Source organism: Brachyhypopomus gauderio, chromosome 4 (genome assembly GCF_052324685.1).
Source record: "Brachyhypopomus gauderio isolate BG-103 chromosome 4, BGAUD_0.2, whole genome shotgun sequence".
Classification (NCBI taxonomy): Eukaryota; Metazoa; Chordata; class Actinopteri; order Gymnotiformes; family Hypopomidae; genus Brachyhypopomus; species Brachyhypopomus gauderio.
Genome location: NC_135214.1, coordinates 16,550,228 through 16,571,066, shown reverse-complemented (window position 1 = coordinate 16,571,066; position 20,839 = coordinate 16,550,228). Strand labels below are relative to the sequence as shown.

The 20,839-nt window shown below is 45.0% G+C and overlaps 1 protein-coding gene and 1 long non-coding RNA gene across 4 annotated transcripts in view; one reads left to right on the top strand and one right to left on the bottom strand.

The window, feature by feature from the left end:
* Window positions 1-1,277: 1,277 nt before the first annotated feature.
* LOC143512404 (uncharacterized) lies at window positions 1,278-4,003 on the bottom strand. Its single transcript, XR_013130454.1, has 3 exons — window positions 3,710-4,003; window positions 3,410-3,520; window positions 1,278-2,145 (listed from the first exon to the last, which is right to left on the bottom strand). It is a non-coding gene; the product is annotated as an uncharacterized LOC143512404 (long non-coding RNA).
* Window positions 3,457-20,839, top strand: part of tmem198aa (transmembrane protein 198aa) — a 19,248-nt gene continuing 1,865 nt past the window's right edge. Inside the window, exons 1-5 of one of the 3 annotated variants that reach the window (XM_077002656.1) lie at window positions 3,457-3,633; window positions 3,829-3,884; window positions 17,246-17,535; window positions 18,448-19,023; window positions 20,394-20,722. In XM_077002656.1, coding sequence (XP_076858771.1) covers window positions 17,367-17,535; window positions 18,448-19,023; window positions 20,394-20,722 — 1,074 coding nt within the window. In that variant the 5' untranslated portion in view covers window positions 3,457-3,633; window positions 3,829-3,884; window positions 17,246-17,366. Of the gene's footprint in view, window positions 3,634-3,779; window positions 3,885-4,202; window positions 4,340-17,245; window positions 17,536-18,447; window positions 19,024-20,393; window positions 20,723-20,839 lie in introns of those variants that run through there. The other 2 variants (XM_077002654.1, XM_077002657.1) reach the window with 2 other exon arrangements.

Here is a 20,839-nt window from a genome sequence, read left to right as displayed (position 1 = left end):
CTTTATTCAGTCTCAGGTCATTTACGACCTAAACTAGAGCTGTTTCAGTACTGTGGAGAGCTCTGAAACCAGACTGAAAATTGTCATTTATTTGGCTTGCTTTAACATAATCATTCGACTGCGTTGACACAACCTTTTCAATGATTTTGCCAAAAAAGGGAATGTTAGATATAGGTAGATAATTATTGGGAATTGTGGGGTCAAGATTTCTATTCTTTAGTAGTGCTTTAACCACTGCATTTTTAAGAATATTAGGGAATTATCCCAGTTGTAGAGACTGATGAACAATCATTAGAATATCATTAGCTCAGAACCTGCTTGAAAAAAGGATCCAGAGGATTTTAGTGATGAAATCACATCAAATAGTGTTAGCATGTCAACTTCTTGGAAATAAGACATATAACACTTAGGCTGTGTAACTGATATAAGGATTGATAGCCTATTAGTGCATGTTGCTGTGTTCTGCCTTAAACTAGTAATCATGTCCCTAAAAACATATTGCAAACTCATCACATTTTTCAACTGAAGCAGATTCAGGACAGACACAGGAGGTGGGATTTACTAGCTGGTCTATACTTCTGAACAGGGCAGCTGAGTTATTCTCGAATTAATCGATTTGAAGCAATTTTTCCATGCTGATTTCACTTCACTGTTGTAATTCTGCAATGTTGTTTTATAAATATCAAAATGTTCTTCCAATTTTGACCTTCGCCAATGTATCTCAGCCTGCCTGCTATCTTGCCTAAGTTTTACAATAGATGCTTCTCCAGGGCATCTTAATTCTACCAGAAATAATTTGTTACCTTTGGTGCCACAACATCAATACAGTTCCTAACTCTGTGTGTGAATGTTTCAACTAACTCATTCCCATTTTCTGAGAGGGGAGAGGGGGATTGTATCATGTCCGTGAAGGCCATGGCACTCTTCACAGTTTTCACTGAGTGTTTTAATAGATAATGACATATAGAAAAATACACCAAAATAATCAGAGATTGCAATGTCAACACCTTCAGTATTATTAACCTCTATGCATTTAAAAATTATGAAATCTAAAGTGTGGCTGTGCCTATGAGTTGGACCTGATACATGCTGTATGAGATCAAAAGAGTTAAGCATCCTCATTAATTATGAAGTGATTTCGATTTATGGATATTTACATGTGAATATTAAAATCCCCAGTGATTAAACATAATCAAAATCAATTAAAATCCCAGAAAGCATTTCTGCTAAATCTTCAAGAAAATCTGTATGTTGTCTGGGAGGATGATAGATAACAATCAATAGAACTGGATAAGTACTGTTGAGTTGTACTGCCAGATATTCAAATATAAAATGTCTTCTTAATGAAATCTGCTTACAGCTAAGTGCTTTATGGTAAAAACGTGCAACACCACCACCTCTCTTATTTACTCTACAGATATTAAAATAGTTAAAATTAGGAGGGGAAGCTTCGTTTAGCACTTTTGCTTCATTGCTATCAAGCCAAGCCTCTGTTAGGAAAAGACAATAATCTTCAATTAATATAGCTATTATAAAAGACTTGTTTGTGAATTTAGTAAGGAGACTTTGAAGACCTGATGTGATTGGTCAACATAGCTTACATCACTTGTGCATTTCACTGGGATAAAAATTTGTTTGTTACAATGTTTTGTACTACTATGTTTCCTTCTGATTATAGTTTTATTTAGATTCTGAGAGCAATGCCACCATTTATTTAAAAGAACTGGAATGTAACACTGACTAAGAGCATAGATTCCAGTGTGTCAGACCTGAGACTTCTGAGACCTGAGTGTGCAGGAGAAGTAGGTGAGTTCCTACAAGACTGCAGACTGTAGTGTTGCAGAACCTCATCAATCTCCTGGAGTTTACCTCTGAGACTGTGGACAGATTCTCTGACAGGAGACGGTGAGCTCATTTGATTCACATTACTGCTGGTTGTAGGGTGCACGTACCGCTTGTGAGTGATGCCATATAGTAGATTATCCACAAGCAGTTGAGTCCCAGCCTTGTTAGGGTGAAGCTGATCAGATTTAAAAAGCTCAGGACACCTCCAAAACATGTTTAAATTGTCAATGTAGTTTATCTTCAGATGTGCCCAGGCTGTAGCAAGCCAGCTGTTTAGAGCCAGCAGTCTGGTATTCAATCCTTGAATTAAAGTCACACAAAGGTTTGGGATTAGGTTTGGTCTCATTACCTGTAAACTGCCACATATCCTAAGCATATACAACTACATTTCATGTGTTTTCACAATGATTTACTGCTGAAATTTACTGCTGACAATGATACACCTGAATGTAGACATACATAATTATTCCTATACAGGAAATTCAGTGGGCAGTTTACTCGAGGATTATACTTAATTAATTTCCAGGAAACCATCCCATAGTGTAATAAATTTCTTGTGACGTATGAGGTAATTGAGTGGAAGAATCTCGAAACATAAGATCAATTCTTGACAAATTAGTTGGGGTGTGGGAATTCTTGGGGGAGCTTTTTTTTCGCAACTGCACTTGGAGGATCAATTTTTGTTACAAATTTTCACTGAGACCAGTGCAAATACGCTATATTGATTTGAACATATGATCACGGTGACTTGTTAAAATTATTGCTTAGGTCTTGACATTCTAACGTGTTCTAGAGTTTCACCACACGATGGCGCCCGATTAACAATTTTAGGTGTGTTTTGCAACAGTTTTAAGCCAAGATCTCAGATAAAATGCACAAAAGTAGCAAATACACAGAATTGCCAAATGGAGGTTTCCTCTATATTTTTGGTGTGTCTGACATTTGTCTTCAATTGATAATGCACGATTTTGCTCCCCTGTTTTAGAACTATTGGAGCATAATACCTTTATTACTAAAGACCGACACATTTTAAAACTCGTTGGCACACGGTTTAATGCTGAAAGTGCTACATTGAAGTCATACACGGTTGCGTATTTCAGTATAATTCAATACACTTGACAAGGATTTCACGAGAATAGTTTCCGAAGGTGTAAAAATGAAATATAAAATGTAATTTCTATAAACGTCTCATTTTGATTCTATTTTATCAATCAAATGTGACTGACGTGTATTCCCATTTGAAAAAATGTATTAAAGATCTATTAGTAATATTTTCATTTGAAACCAAATTATATCACTACAAAACCAGAACATTTCGCTTGTGAAAGTCATTTCACCTATGTGATGTGGTGAAGTGTCGGTGGCACCAGGCCTCCCACAGGGCGACCACTCCCTGACATTTGATTAGACGCATCCACGAGTGGATGAAACTTGAGAAAACTTAAGTATTTGCAATATTTAACCAATTTCGTTGAATAACTATTTTTTTCAAATTTTGATTTTAACAAAAAATAATTATCATTAAAAAGTGGGTTGTAAAATAAAGGTTTTAATGATGACTCACTCAGTTTTGGTAGTAATGATGTGTAGTTCTACGCGGCCGCCACCTGCGCCGCTCCTCTTCTCTCCCACCAAATGGTGCACTCCAAACAAAGCGCTCAGCGCCCGAACCCATCTGGAAACACAGGATCAAACTGAAAAGGCTCGGATACACAACCGTTATATCGAGATCCCGACCGGTGGGAACCAACGGTTTAACCTAATCATGGTCAAGACAGAGATCAAAAGGTTTTGTGTTCGTTTCAACAAATGGTGATGGTCCCGTTCTCCACCATAAAACAGACTGTGGTCAGGAGAAATTCACCTGTTATGATTCTCTTTAACGACAGTTAGCGTTTAACTGAACTAAGGTGTGTGTGTATGTGTTCATAAAGGAAGGAGCTGGTGCTTTTAAAGGATGCTGAGCTGTATCCCGTTGTTTAGGCTGGAACAAACCCCGCACCGAGGAGATCAGAACTCTTGAATGGACCGCGGAGGAGGTGAGTTGTTTTGTTTCCTCTAGTGTTAAAAACACACAACACGAAGCTTCGGTTTATTTTTTAGAAAGGTTGCCGTTCGAATATGACATACGAAATGTTCATTTTCTGTAGTGTGAACAGTGGCCCTCTTAGATGTGTATGAAGAACCCTTCCATAATACTAATTACAGGGGAAATCAAAAGGCAACAATCGTGTTTACGACGATAAAACATGTTCTCCTGTTTACATCATCTGCATCGCTTCAGATCATTTACACTGGCATTTGAAGCATGTAAAAAGGCCCCAGAAACATTTGAAGACGACGTGCTATTGTTCTCTCTTCTGTCTTCTTTTGTTTCATCGCTCTGAATGTGTTGTTTTGGTCTTGGTTCGCTTCCCAGTCAGCAGCGCGGTCCATCTGGTTCTGAAGTGTAGTGAACGACAGGCAACGTGCCTGTTTAATTACAATGATGCTCGTAAGTAAACGGTGTTTATGGTAATTCGAACGGTAATTTACTGTTCTTTGATAATAAGTAGAGCTGATCCCATGTGAGCTAACATATTTGGGAACGTAATGTCACGTGTTCGGGTTGACAGCATGTTTTGGTTCTGTTATTTAAAATATAACATTTATTTATTTATTATTTACGTTAATCAAACATACCACATTCTGACAGATGCAATGAGTTATTTGTATAAACCAGCAGATGACCAAGGTACAAGTGTTCATGCTGGCAGGATCTAAGGTTCCTGGCCAAGCTCCAGGCGCAAGCCTGCCTCCCAAATGAAGGAGAGTGGGCTTGTCTCTGCCTACTCAGTGTTTTATGCCACTGTTTATACCTTTCAATTCTTAAACCAAGCAATTTCACCGTAGCCTACCTGAAAATAATGAAACCGAAAGTTGATTTGTCATATGCAAATTGTCTTTCCAAACTTATTTTTTCAAGAATCAGCTCCAGTGTTTTGTCACCACGGTGTCCCTGACATCTCCATTCTCACCGAAATAGCGAAACTGACTCAGTGCAGTACCGGTGTTGAGTGCGGTGTTAATTATATACTGTTCAAACTGCTTTTCCTTTCACACTTTCTATGTAACTGCTAATTGATATGAAATCTATATAAAAATAGAACAGTGTACATTATGTGTCATGTAGTGGCACTGAGATGTGATTGGATGACTGTCACGTGATTGGATGACTGAAAAACTCTTGGCTGTGGAGGAGAGTGATAGGTCAACATCTCACATCCCACGTTTCAGATGGAACATGATTACAGAGTTGCCATGCAGTGATTATATCTTACATGTGATGGTTTGTGATGAAGTGAGTGTGGAAAAAGTTCAGAAGCGCCGTTTGATTTCCTCAATCTTGTCATACTTGAGAAGTATGAAACCCACCCATCAATAATTAAAGGCTATGCACTTTATCTGCAGACATTTCTTGGCACAAAACAGGGCAAATTAAATTACAGTGGAGACACAATTATGTTTAAAAGATCTAAAAGCTTTTGCACTGCCCATATTGATCGTCAAAGTGCCTGAGGGAATGTAGTCAGGATAAGCATATATATGCTACTGAATCCCCTTTATCATAAAATTATAAACACATCTTTACTTTGAACTAGGGAAATCTGAACTAAGAAATTCTGCAGAATGTGGTATGGACATCCCCCCCTCCATCCATAACATTTTGGAAAATATTTCACACCACTAGCCAGATCATTAAATTATTTTTATAACATAATTTTTAGTGAATTATTTACAATATACCTGGAATATATTGCTGTAGGGATCACCCATTCATTCTGAAAAACCTTTACTTAGCTGTTCATTACATTTCTTCGCAAGTACAGTAAAATCACATATGTTAGATCAACACTACATGTGTCTCATTACTGCAGTCAATACATGCGTATACGACCAGTGTGTATTACTGCTTAGGGAGTAACACAGCTGCGTTTGTCTCTCTGGAAAGAAACATGTGTTTTCAGTTTTATCAAAATATTTACTCTTCCAGTGTTAAGGAAACCTCAGCATGCTCAAAAGAAAATGTGCTTGTGTGACAAGTTGCAGATATGTGTACGCTGAGGCACAGTGTGCACAGTGAGCCAGGTCTAGTGCACGTTGAGGCTAGTGTAGTGCACGTCGAGGTTGGTGTAGTGCACATCGAGGCTGGTGTAGTGCACCCCGAGGCTGGTGTAGTGCACAGCAAGCCTGGTCTAGTGCATGCTGAGGCTGGTGTAGTGCATGTCGAGGCGGGTGTAGTGCATGTCGAGGCTGGTGTAGTGCACACCGAGGCTGGTGTAGTGCACGCCGAGGCTGGTGTAATGCACACCGAGGCTGGTGTAATGCACACCGAGGCTGGTGTAGTTCACACCGAGGCTGGTGTAGTGCACGCTGAGGCTGGTGTAGTTCACACCGAGGCTGGTGTAGTGCACGCTGAGGCTGGTGTAGTTAAGATAAGATAAGATAAATCTTTATTGTCATTGCCACTTTTCCAAGAATGAACGAAATTGCAGTTCACACCGAGGCTGGTGTAGTGCACGCCGAGGCTAGTGTAGTTCACACCGAGGCTGGTGTAGTGCACGCCGAGGCTAGTGTAGTTCACACCGAGGCTGGTGTAGTGCACGCTGAGGCTGGTGTAGTTCACACCGAGGCTAGTGTAGTTCACACCGAGGCTGGTGTAGTGCACGCCAGGGCTGGTGTAGTTCACACCGAGGCTGGTGTAGTGCACGCCAAGGCTGGTGTAGTTCACACCGAGGCTGGTGTAGTGGATGCCAAGGCTGGTGTAGTTCACACCGAGGCTGGTGTAGTGCACGCTGAGGCTGGTGTAGTTCACACCGAGGCTGGTGTAGTGGATGCCAAGGCTGGTGTAGTTCACACCGAGGCTGGTGTAGTGGATGCCAAGGCTGGTGTAGTGAGGCTGTGAGCTGGGGCAGTGGCTGGGGAAATGATGGGGTGGGTGAAGATGAGTGAAACCCAGACAGTGTCTTGTGTACTGAGAGCCGTTAGGTAATAACGTGGAGATGAAAGCAGGAGTGGTGTTTCTCCAGGGGACACGTCCAACTGAGTCATGCTACAGCAGACCAAACAATATCTACAGTTCATCTGAGGCAGGGATTGGGAGAGAGAGAGAGAGAGAGAGAGAGAGAGAGAGAGAGAGAAAGAGAGGTGGTGATTGGAGCAGAAAGAGAGAGCTAACGTTAAAGTGAAAAGTAGAATAGGTGGGAGATTGGGAGAGAGCGAGACAGACACACGGGAGCGAGAGAGAGACGAGATGCAGGTGAGAACGAGACAGAGTGGAGAAGAGAGGAAGGCAGAGGAAAAGTCAATGATAATCCCATTAGTCCTTTCAGTGGTGTCCTTGCCACCAGCTGCAGCTCCACCATGCGGACGCAGGTCCAGGAGGCAGAGCAGCGAGTGGGCTGATGTCTCGGAGACTGTGTGATTCAGAGGTTTCTCAAAAAGATCATGTTTAGTTTCATCCTTATTGTCCCAGTAGGACTGGATTTTGAAATATATAATTTGCGAATGTCAGCCTGGCCTGAGTTGTCCCTTTACTAGAATCTAAGTGAGTTTTTTTATTGTACATAATAACATCTGTTTCTAATACAGTTGTTATTGTTAATGCCTGTATGTTTTAGTCTGCTGCATTGCTTAACATTGGTAAACTGGATGCCCAGTGTGTAAGTATATATGGATCTTCACATTCACATCTTTCCCAGTGGCAGTATGCTGTTCATCTCTCTATTTTTAGAGGTTAGATATGGCTCCCTTTCTCAGAATGTTAACATTAACTACTGTACAGGAAATCGTGAAAACTGATGTCAGGTGAGTGTCAGCACTGGTATAGTCAGGTGTCAGGTGAGTGTTAGCACTGGTATGCGTTGTAACTGTTTGGATGAATCAAGGTTTAAAGCCGAGTGACGAGATCAGTTCAGAGCTGTCCTTGACACTGTACCTGGAGGTTCTTGATAAGACTACTTCATCTGATTCTCTAGGACAGACATAAGATGTAGTTTTATCTAGTGTCAACCGCTCAGAATTTGTCCTTTCTGAATACTTTGGAGTGATTTCTGGATGCAAATCAAGTCTAGATCTGAAAAACCAGCCTTTAATGCCACTAAGGCATGATTGTGGAAACTGTGGTGAGATCAGTGCACTATGTTGTGTGATAACTGGTAATAATGATTTCATGGATAATCATAAAGTCTCGATGTTGCCCACCATTTTTGAGATTCTTTGACTCGTTCCTTTGCTACCCAGAAGCCATTACAATTTCCTTCTGATTGTTATTGTTCATTACAGCAGGTGTTCTGTGCTTTGGGGTCAATCAACAACCAATAGCAACAGCAGTTCTCCGTGTGTATTGGCTGACCCTTACATTAGTTTGTGTTAGCCCTGCGGTTCCTGAGCAGCCCTAATCTGGTAAAAGCCGGTTTGGCTCTGGCTTTCCGTTGGCACTGCGCGGACATTTGGATCAGCAGAGGAGCTGTGTCTAGCTGTTCCTCGGTGGGGGAATCTTTGTCCAGCTGTTCCTCGGTGGGGGAACCTTCCTACAGCTGTTCCTCGGTGGGGGAATCTTTGTCCTGTCTCTTTCCTGGTGAGCGTTCATATTTTAAACGTCACCGTGCTCAGTGGAAGGGTTCAGGTTGTAAAGTTAAGTGGAAGACCACAGGTGAGGTTTTATCAGGCGTAGCGTCAGGGGACAACACTGTGGTGTGATAATACAACTCCAGAAATCCAGTCATATTTCTTCATAATCCAAAATGTATTTAACTTGTCACAGTGAAATCTGAGACTACCTTAAAAAGTGACACCAGAAGGTGCTTCTGAATTGCAAGATTCATAGTGTCTGTAATGTGTAGTGTACTAATATTCTCTGATATGAATAATATTTGAGTACTGGTTAAGTGAATATGAAGAAAAGCAAACAGTTATTGTGTATTGTTGTTCAGAGAGATTTTATGTTGGAATGCCCTTTAAAATGTCCATGTGCAGAATGGAGCCTGTTACATCTGAAAAAAAGTAAAAAGAGCCTCATTCGTATAATGTGGGTATGGAGGCTTGTTTTAGTTCTCTGTAATGGTGCTGTAACATTTGGAATTTCACTGGAACATGGTTTAAAGCATTTTCAGTTTTGTTTTGAGGTTATTTTTTGAGCTGTTGAGATCTTCACCTCAGAGTGTGCATATGCATGGTTTCTCTTACGTTTATCGTCAACTGTTTCTTTACCACCATGCTGCTAATATGTGGTATATGTAGATTTTAGTATTCTTTACCTATACACATCTACAGAGGAGAATGACCGACTGTATACAGATGAACATTCTCTCCATCTGTGTGTACAGAGCACTGGGTATGCTTTTTCATGTACCCACCTCCACTCTCCCTCCACCCACCTCATTTTGGGCTGTTGCCTCTGCCTGCCTCCTCTTTCTTCTCTGGCCCGGCCGCAGGCCTCTCTCTCTCTCTCTCTCTCTCTCTCTCTCTCTCTCTCTCTCTCTCTCTCTCTCTCTCTCTCTCTCTCTCTCTCTCCCCACTCTCATCTTCCCCTGTACGTTTCCTTTCTGCTTCAGTGGATGTCAGAGTCTCCACTCATAGCCAGGCCAGGAATAGCTCAATAGGTGCTCTATACCAGGCCCAAAGCAGCCTGGGAAACCCACCAAACCGGCGGGTTCAGACAAAACGTCTGTGGCGGAGGTGCCTCAGCTGTTTTTGAGCGTGTGTGGGAGTGACGTGCCTGGTGAGGGAAGCGGAGCTGAAGCCTGCCGCTTCGCCACAATCACATTTTATGGCCTCTTGGATGTGGGCGCAGTTGTGCTTGAAGATGAAGCACTCCACTCCCGGCTCGCTGATTGCAGATCTGTCTAGATGTCAAAGCCCTGATGTCCACGGGCCCAATGGGGGGGAAGATGCTCATGTGGTGATACTAAGAGATGGTCATGAACTAAACCAATGGTGGATTCATTGTTTAGAATAAAAGAAATATGTTTTTTGTTGTTTTTTGAGGGTTTTTTTTTTGTTGTGTATTGGTTGTTGCATTGTATATTCTTTTATCAAATGGTCTTTAAGTCCACTGAGAGTATACTGAAAGAATATGAGAGGACTCAAACTACAGAACAACGTGGGCCCCTCACCTTTGTCCCCGCCCTGCGTCCCCTCTGTCCCCACCCGCGTCCCCTCTGTCCCCACCCGCGTCCCCTCTGTCCCCACCCGCGTCCCCTCTGTCCCCACCCGCGTCCCCTCTGTCCCCACCCGCGTCCCCGTGTGTTTGGATGGGTTCAGATGGGGGCATCTCAGTTGGAATCGATGCCAAGAGCACCATCAAGTACTCTCTGTTTCCCTCACCCGCATCTACACAGCAGGTGTCTGGGTAAACTGGTGAATTCCAGTCTGGTGTCAAGATTGTCTTACTGAACTACACAGCACTGCATTCAGCTTGTGGGACCATATGAGATCATTAAGTGCACTGAGCAAGCATTCACCTGCTTGATGACCATTATGTTGCTAATGGTAATTGTGCCTATTGACTATCAGATGCTTGATGAAACACACACACACAAACACATACACCCAGAGTCCAGACTGCATTGTTCGCTGAAGTGGTGATTACTTAGTTCTGCACGCTGATCCGTTAAGGACCCATCCATCCAGAAGCAGCAGTTAGTTTCTTCATTCTGCCAGTGGGGCATCACCACTGTCTTCATATTGACTCTGAGCAATAACGCATAATGGTATTTTTATTTCAAATTATTAAAAGAAACCGCATATTGAAACATATTTTCAATAAGTGTTATGAAGTTGCATAAACTTTCACGGTCTTGACTCTGTGTCAGTAAGCGAACAGAAATAGTTTCTGCGATCAGGGAACATAAGTTTGAGCTTCAGATAACAAATGCTTCAGAACAAAGGTTATAAGCACACAATATTGATTTCTCTCAAAACCAACTGCTGTTTTACACCACAAATATCACACACATATACACACACGAATAAATACAAACAAACACAAATCTACCGCTCCATCTTTAGACACACCCATTAGAATGCTAATCTTATGCCTGTCATGAGGAGGGGAAAGTCCGTCCATGGCTAATGGAATTTAGAACAGCTGCCCTCAGCAAGATTAACGAGGTTTAACCCAGCCTTGTCCCTGTCTTCTGAATCACTCAGTCTTAACACAGAGAGTCTTAACAAATACACATTTCTTCTCAGTTTTTCTCTCTCACTAACACACACACACACACACACACACACACACACACACACACACACACACACACACAAATGTATACCTACTTCTCTTCTCCCTCTCCTCACAGAAGTCCCAACTCTGAGACTTTACCTCGAGATCTCTCAGTCTCAGAGTAGCTCGTGTTGCTGTGGAACCCTGCACTGTGCAGACTGCTTCAGAGCAAATAGACGGGCTACTTTATGAAACTGCTCTTCCCTCTGAAAAGGCCCCAGTCTTCCTCCTCTAATACCTCCACTGAGCTTCTGCTGTCTGCACATGCAGAAGCTCGTTCTGTGTGCTAGACGTTGTCTTGTGCACCTGCACGCGCAGTGGATGGGCTGTTATGATTCCAGTATTCCTGAAATACGAGAGTTTATTAGTTAGACAAGAAAGCGCGAACCCTCAGCACTTTAGAATCACAGTCTGCAGTCTGTCCGTCGCCGGGCGCCGCCTGTTCGCGTGTTAGACGTGTAGACACGTGTTAGCGGTGTGTCCTCGAGCAGTGGTGCCGACTCATGGAGTTTGCATTTCTGAACGTTCCTTGTCCCAACTTTCCTCTGATGTGATCGGAGCATGTTTGTCAAGCCCAGCACCTCCTCTGATTTTTTGTTTTTGTTTATTTTTTTCAGGCTGTTGTCCATGGTAAGAAATGGGCCATGACTAACAATGCATTTACACGCTATCAGTAACATAGTGCTGTTTCTAATGTGACATACAGATTAAGCCTATACTAACAATCCATGGAAAATTCCGAAATAAAATCTCAGGCGCTTGTTTCGTGTATTACTGTAAATCTGAGGGTGATGTAAATCTGTAGTGTGGGAGCAAAAACACAGGTAGAAAATCCAGGCAGAGTGCCGAGTGAACCTGTGTCATGTTCTCTTGATCTGAAAACATACGCCTGTAAATCATAAATGCTTTCGTTGAGGTTGTGAAAATACCTGTATTGTATTAAATCATATTCCCAGTAACATCCCGCGTGCTGTCAAATCTGTCCAAATTCTTGTAAAAACAGAAATGGAAAAATATTGAAGGACTATAGTATAGTATTGAACAGCATAGTATAGACTATAGTATAGTACTGAATACTATTAGATACCTTTCAAGAGATAAAATGTGGTGGTGGAGCCCTTGAACTTGACACTTGATCTTGAAACCCGATCCTGAAACTCAACCCTGAAACTGGGTCCTTTTCTGGTTATTAGTTCTAGCCAGGGCGGCATGGTGGTGTGGTGGTTAGCACTGTCGCCTCACAGCAAGGCGGTCTGGGTTCGATTCTCGGTCTGGGCTGCTCTGTGTGGAGTTTACATGTGCCTGCGTGGGTTTCCTCCGGGTACTCCGGTTTCCTCCCACAGTCCAAAGACATGCGTGTTAGGTTGATTGATCACTCTAAATTGCCCGTAGGTATGAGTGCGTGCGTGTGTGTTGGCCATGTGGTGGACTGGCGACCTGCCCATGGTGTACCCTGCCTTCGCCTGGAGATGCTGGGATTGGCTCCAGCTCCCCGTGACCCCGACTAGCGGGATTAAGCGGTTCAGATAATGGATGGAAGGATGGATAGTTCTAGCCATCAGCCAGTTCTTTAGGCCTGCTTGCAAGTCTTAGTTGTTATGCTACACATAACACCGTGCTGTCAGACATAATTCTCTTTCCTGTGTCACTTGTACTGTCCATGCCTTTGACTTGTCGTGTCTCTGCTCATGGCCACGTGCCTCTGGAGAATTTGCGTAGCGGGCCGACCAGCTGCGGTCCCACACTACACCTGGTTCCTCCAGCAGCCAGCCTGGGGCGGTAGACATGAATCACGTTCATGTCCTCTTAGGCTGTCTGCGGCTGATATGATGATGTTTAGTCTGGACGTAAAACCACTACCCAAACGCACACACACCCACACGGGTCTCGTTCTCCGCACCATCTCTCTGCGGGCCTCCCGGAGCCCTGGTTTAAATATTCATGTGGCGTCGTCGCACGCCCGACGGGCCCCATTGTGCTTCATCATGACTGGCATGTCGTCATGCTGCCGATGAAAGCAGGACCCACACCGGCGGTGTCCTGCAGAGCAGCAAAGCCTCCGCAACAAAAACCACCGACAAAAGCAACAGTGCCGATTAGCGGCCGCCGAGCGAGGGGCCTTGGAGGTCAGGCCTGTTTGCTAAGGCGCTCATCCTGGCCATATCTGGGAGACCCTTACAGAAACATCCCTCATTACCGTTTTCCTTGCTGGTGTTGTGGTGGTGTTCTCCATTTAACAGCTGGGCACAGGTCCAGATCGATTTGTGTTTTTTGCGCGCTGTAGTGTGTGGATGTGGCATCGCAACAAGGCTGTAAAGGTATCTAATCGTGGAGCGGAGGAAAATAATGCATTGCTTACACTCGCATTCCTTTATTCTTTTGCACCCCCCCTCTCTTTGTCTGACTCTTCTTTATGGTGGGTTTGTTTACATGTCTTGAGTGTTGAAGAGGAGGGGAGGGGGGAGGGGCTGAAAGGAGAGGAGTCTTCAGTGGTGGAGAAATGCGAGGCAGACTAAAGCATTGATTGGCTCTCGAGCTGTTGCCATGGTGGCAGGTCTTTCTTTTATTTTCAAAGTGCTGTACAACATGGAAAATCCCAGATTCCCTCAGTTGTTATGACAACAGACAGGAAGTAAGGCATTATTATGGTTATGTAAGGACATAATGTTTTTCTTTGATGCATTCATTTCTTTCCTCAAAATCATTCATCTCCTCTCGAGTCCTTTACCCAATTCAGCTTTGATCTTAAAAATCTTAAATAACATAGCAGGAGAACAACCAGCTCTGAGCCCTCCACCTGTCCACCATTTTGACTATTGTTGTCCTAAAGTGTTGTTCTAAAGTGTCTGTTTGGTGATCACGGAAGACCTCTTAAGTGTGACCATCATTTTCCTGGACTAAAATGTCCACGAATGTGAACGTGAAATCCAAATACATCCTGATGTCAGTGAATGGCCGTTTCCACCAGACAGACGAGAGCTCCGTGTAGGTCATGGCCCATTTAATAACAACGTTGGGGTAACAGCAGTTTATGGCGTTTTATCTGTGCAATGCCATTAGACGGATTACCCATTTAGACTGACATAATATTAACCTGATACTATACTCCCAGATACGTCACTCATGAAATGTAACTTTTTCATTCGGAAAAAGCACATTAGTCAGGCCCCTGCGGTTCACAGCCAGTTCACTAGTGCAAACCCTAGAGCAGAAGTGTTGAAGAGACAGGGATTGTCCTTAGGGTACACGCAGAGTGCTGACTCCAGTATGTTTCTCTCTGATTTGCAGAGTAAGCTGGAGGAGTGAGTTTTATAATGGGTTTCTAAAAATGCTTCTTAGCATGGGTTGAGCTTTCAGTTCTCCATGTTCCAGATCAAAGATGGAGTTTGTGCAGAAGTCCTGCTGCCGTCTGCGGTTCTTTCTGTCTCATCACGTTCCTCTTCCTATCTTCATATCCATTTCATGATGAACCTCATCGGTTCTGTTAATTCTGTCGTGCGCCGAACAACTTGATTAACAAGACGACCCTGGGTAAATCTGCAATATGTGTGTGTGCGTGTGTTTTCATTGAAAATTTGACTCGTACCTTTACGCATTAGACACAGAAGTAGCAGACACACTCTACGCTCTAGAAGCAGTGTAGTGGCACCATCGGACCCACTAGCACTCACTACAACAGCACTCATAGCAATCGATCGGTACGACAGTTAGATGCATCACTGGCAGAACAAGGAGACATGTGTCCAGTGCTGTGGCATAGTTAGACCACCGTATCGAGTGTCCCCCCTGACACCTTTGAACTGAGTTACTGGTAGTGGTTGAAATCTTCCCCTACAAAACGGACCAACCTTTCAGGAACCCGATACGTCATCCGTGGATGCTGATGGATTTGCGAAACCAGACACGAAGAGTTTTTGCCAAACATTTTCGATATTCCTTCCTCAGCTGTGGTGATCTCTCTTGCATGGGCTGTAGGTATTGCACATCCTCGTTCTGGATGTCATCTATTTCGGACCTCAAAATGTATCCATTGAGTATTTCTGAAATGCCCAAAATCTCTGGACTTCATTTTTTAGCTTCTACAGTCTGTATTGAGTTGACCATTTTTCATATGTCCAACCATCTCACATGCTGCAATAGAATAATGTACACACCATTCACACAAACTATGAGCATGTGTGTATGTAGCTGCTTCACAGAAGCATTCATGGACAGAGGGGATATATAAACTGTATCTTCTATATGATATTTTGCATGTTAACAAGGCTTAAAAATGCCCAAATGCAGAGCTGACAGTGATGATCATGAGGGTTGTGGCCTCATTGCTCCACGATGTCCTTTTTGTACACATACAGCACACATGTTGCAAACACCACACACCTACATTCATTTCAGGATTGTAATTCTAATAAAACTGAAAACAGATCTGATGCAATTATAGATGTGAAGTGGCCAGAGTGTTTGAGGAAATTTACATCAGAGTAGATTCCCACACGTGGGCTGTGCATCTGCTTTGGTAAAACATTGATCTTCAGGAAGGTATACCAGGGTACAAAAGAACAACGGAAAAAGTGCCCAGTGAAGTGTATTTATATGACATATCACTTCATATGTAAGATTATCTGCCCATTTAAGCTCTGAAGCCATTTGGTATCGGTCCTGTAATTAAGCCTAATAAATCACTTTGCATCCCCATACACATTTTTCTTTGCAATAACCCAAACAGTCATCCTAGCTACTTCCATCCTTTTGTGATTGTCTGCAGTTGTACTTCTCAACTTTAATTTCACGCATCAATCGGTCACCAAATAAAAAACGAGCCCTGTGTTATTAGCCAGCTGCAGTGGTGCTCGGTAGGCTGTCTGCTCTGATACTAGAGTAGTGGAGTTCAACAACCTCTCTGCTGGACTTTACATACATTTTGCACATGAAATATGCTTGTTATGAAGATAAGGACCACAATCCATTGAAATCACAGTAAACGTGGATAATACAATGATTTTTAATATGTGTCTTTATCTTTATCTTTACTAATGTAGAAAATGTGGGTGTTTTTGGTCTCTTCTGTAGTCATCTTACCAGCGAACCACAAGCTGTTCTGAGAAACTTCTATGAATTTGCATCTGAAAAACCTCCATTTGGACGGCCATGTCAACACTTTACCCTGCTCTTCTATCCTGATGAGAATCGGGAGACCGTACCTTTAGGCACGAATGAGCAAAGGGGATGGGTACGGCAGAGTGTTAGGGGAAACGTGTGTGTGTGTGTGTGTGTGTGTGTGTGTGTGTGTGTGTGTGTGTGTGTGTGTGTGTGTGTGTGTGTGGTGGCACTGGCATCCTCACTGTAGCGACACAACTGCAGTGTATAGTAGTGTTTGCTAGTTTCCCAATGGTTTCACAACCCATTAACAACTGTTGGCTCGAGGCTGAATTTCCATAGTTATGAGAGGAATAAATGATAAATTCAGCAAGGAAGGAGACGAAACTGTACTGGGCAGTTAATTTTCAGTCTCCTGCTATTAGCTGAGTTTTCTGGAGGGGACAGATATTTGTCAAGGATCAGCTGTGTCAGCCCAGGGACTGCTTTAATTAGACATGGCTTTGCTGAAGCAAAAGATTTGTGAAATCACATCTGTACAGTTGAATGATTTCACTCTTCCATGCCTTAGATGTCAAAAAGGTGGCGTCTTAAAAAATATTCAGCAAGAAAAAAGTATTTCAAAATATAATATGCCTTACGAAGCAATCAGGTGTTACTATTGAACATGACAGTCAGGGGGCCTATCACTGGTAGGCCATTCTCAGCAGTCACTTTGTCAGGCTCTCAGGACGGTCTAGGCCCCTATCTTACCTTTTAGACCACTTTACGAAATTGCATCATGTTTCCTGGGAGATGATGTAACATGGACAAAGGCTTTTGGTTTTTACTACAAAAGTATTTTTTTCTTATATAAAGTCATAGAAATCTTTGACTTTGTTTTGCATTATGATTCCAATTGCAATAACGCAAGTGTTGTGTTGATATCGTGTTTCTGTTACTTGTAAAGTTTGTAAAGTTTGTAAAGTTTACCTTTGTCCTTTCATGATGTGATGTAGTTTTGCTCGTTTAACATTGTCATTCCCTTTCTTTTTCCAGGTGGATCTTGGTGAATGGGAAACCCCTCTTGATCCAGTCTGACCTGTTTCACCCCACTCTTCCCTCAAGACCCCCTCTCCATCTCTCCTCTCTCATAAAGCTGCCCCTCCCCCCTGTCGCCATGACATCCACAGCCCAGCTGCTAGCCTTTAAGCTGGCCCCGCCCTCACTTGATGGGAGCATGGATCATCCAATAAGCTGCGAGGATGAGATCGAACGGCGCTATGAAGTGGTCCCTTCTGTCGTGTGCTCCATGTGCTGTCTCTTTGGCATCATTTACTGCTTCTTTGGTAGGTGGCATAGCATGCTGGGATAGAGGAGGACACATGACTTGAATGACATGTTTCTGTCATATTGCTATAGAGAGATAACAAAGGTAAAAGGAAATTTGCTTCATGCAATTTCCTGTCACCTGTGGAAAATAAGGTGATTTTATTGCATGGCTACATGAAAACGCAGCGCACACAGACACACACAGAACAAAACAAAACGTAGTGCCCTATCAGCTGATGACAACAGCCACTGTTGTGCCACGCAGCGCCGTGCCACTGACAAAACTGCTTCACAAACTCACTTCACTTAATAACTCTGAATGTGACAGCTGCTCACCGATGGCCCAGGCCTGTCCCTCTCCATTAAACACGCGCCATCACTTGCAACAACACTGTGAACGGTGCTTTCACTGTCCCTCATTCCAACTGAGGGAGAGTTCAAGTGAGAGGGGCGGAGAGAGCGATGGCGAGCCTCCTCTGCTGTGACAGTGCCCTCCCCAGTGGTCTTCAGCGCTAACTATCTGTCCAAACACTCAGACACTCAGGTGATGGCAGGGTAACAAGACGCTGTGGTGGGATCGTGGTCTGGGGTTGGTCAATCAATTTCAGTGTTTTTTTTTTTTCTATTATCCTCCTTTGTTTTCTTTTTTTTGTAGCAGACAGTGTTATCAAAAGATGTACAATAGACCTTGAAATACCATCAACTTAGCAATAAGCATAATAGTAGCGCTTTTATATTTCTCATTTTATCGCAATCAACAATGATATGAGAAAACAACATTTCAGTTCTTAAAGCAAATGCTTAAATTCCCTCTCACCTCCCCTCCTTACCTCACCTCCTCACCTCCCCTCCCCTCCTTTCCCCTCACCTCCCCTCTGCTCCTTCTCCTTCCTTCTGCATCTCCTCTCTTCCCCTCTCTTCTCCCTCAGGCTACCGCTGCTTCAAGGCCGTCATGTTCCTCACCGGCCTGATGTTCGGCTCGGTCATCATCTTCCTGCTCTGCTACAAGGAGCGTGTGCTGGACACCCAGCTGAGCGTGGAGGCCAGCGTGGGCATCGGCCTGGGCATCGGCACGCTGTGCGGCCTGGTCACCATGCTGGTGCGCAGCGTGGGCCTCTTCATGGTGGGCCTGCTCCTGGGCCTGCTGGTGGCCCTGGCCTCGCTGGTGGTGCTGGAGGAGTTCTACCACCCACGCACGGTCTGGCTCCCCCTGGGCGTGCTGCTGGGCTCGGGCATGCTGTTCGCCGTGCTCGCCCTGCAGTGGCAACGATGCTTCACCACGCTGTCCACCGCCGTCTTCGGCTCGGCCGTGGTCACCGTCACCGTGGACTACTTCGTGGAGCTGTTCGCGCTCACGCGCTACATCTACGAGCGGGTGAAGGTGGCGCCGGTGCGGCCCGTGTGCTGGTACACGTGGGTGGTGATGGGAGTGTGGCCCGTGCTCACCGTGCTGGGCGTCCTGATCCAGTGGAAGGTCACGGCGGAGGGCTACTCCCACACGGAAGGTACGACTCAGGACCGGCCGTGACATCTCAGGCCAAAAATCAGAGTCGACCGCCTGGGTGATGAGGAAAGAAAGCCTCCAGCACTGGTCTGACTGATCGCGCCGCTAAAATGATAAGTGGCTAACTGGTGGGTTGTGGACGTGGCTGGCTGGCAGGTGTCGGAGCCATTAGCCTTTCCACATTCACCGTGACGCGTGACACATCTGGTTGGCCGTCGCCCATGGCTGTCCGGAGCAGCGGGGCTGATGGGCAGCGGCGCTCTGTGATGCTCTACTTCTGCCTGTTCTACTTAATTAGTTGCTGGGACAGCGTTACCGTGGAGAGCAGGTCACTTCTGCCGCGTGCAGCACGCTGCCATAGTCACGGTCTCCGAGGGAGACGCTGACCCAGACGTGCCACCTGAGCATTTGAGTTGTAGCCTAATTGGTGTCCTTGCCATAGTGGGCCGGGCGGGCGGAGGGGGGTGGTGATGGGGTGGGGGAGGGGCGGTAAACGCGAGGCTTATGACGGGCGCGTAGAAGAGGCGGAAGACTGCGAGATGTATGTAGGCATGGCGGCCAAAGTTGAGAGACGGGCGTGAGAGTGGATGCGTCGCACGACATGGGCCGTCACACCAGGGCTCGGTACCGTCAGCACGCACAGAGAGGAGGAGGTTTAGGTGATGCTGGGGCGGTTGCCATGGCGATGAAGGGGAGGGGGTAGGGTGGGGGGGGGGGGGGTATGAGCGTGGGATAGGAGGGGAGTGTGTGCTCGTCTGTGTGTGTGTTACAAAGGGGGAGTTCATTATGTGAATTCCCTGACAGATGGGGCCCGTAGCCATCGTGGCACAACAGAGTGACTGAAAGGACTGAAATAATCCGTCTGCCTCTAATAATGGCGACGGACAGAGTGTGAATGCTGATTTTGGCATGTGGAACAGCACGATGTGTCAAAACACTCGATGGTTTGTTTGGCGTCAGGAAGGCAGATCAGTGCAGGACGGACCTGCTTTATACAGTCGGATCAGCGCCTTTACCTAACAGCAAACAACGAAGGGGAATGTATGATGCGTCTGTGCTGTCGCCATGACATGGCATATGAATGAGTGTGGATAATGAGCAAACTGGCCTGTTGAGTCTGCCTGCCTCTTTCTCTCTCTCTCTCTCTCTCTCTCTCACTCTCACTCTCACTCTCTTACTCTCCATTCCCTCTTTCCCTGTTTTCTTTAGTCTGCTTCTCTTCGTTTCTTCCCAGTCTGTCTCATTCTCGGAACGGATGGCTTTAGGCTGTGAGCATACTGACTCTTGTCTGGCTCCCTAAACATTTCTCTCCATCTTGTCCTTGTCCCCCCCCCCCCCCCCCCCCCCCCCCCCCCTCTGCCCTGCCCACAGTCTTCATCAGTCACCAGAGGAGGCGGGTGCAGCTGATGAAGATCCGACAGAAGGAGGAGAGGAGGGAGACCAGGACGAGAACCTCGCGGAAGAAGCAATCGGCACAGAGTGCCGAGCAACGCCAGCAGCAGCAGCATAAGCAGAAACCCAAGTACCACCACCCGCCACAGCCCAAGTACCACCACCCAACACAGCCCAAGTACCACCACCCCACGCAGGCCGGAACCCACCCGGCCACTAGCGGCCCGGCCAAACTCCAGCAACTGGAGCCCACCTACCGCAGGAAGCTCAACCCCATACGACGCTACGACGGAGACGTGCTGTCCCCGGTAAATGTCTTCTTCCACTCTGTCTCTTCTCGTTTCTGTTCTTCCGTCCATCCCCGACCGTCTCTATGTCCCACCACATCCTTCCACTCGCTGCCTGAATCCGTCCGTTTGTCCTTC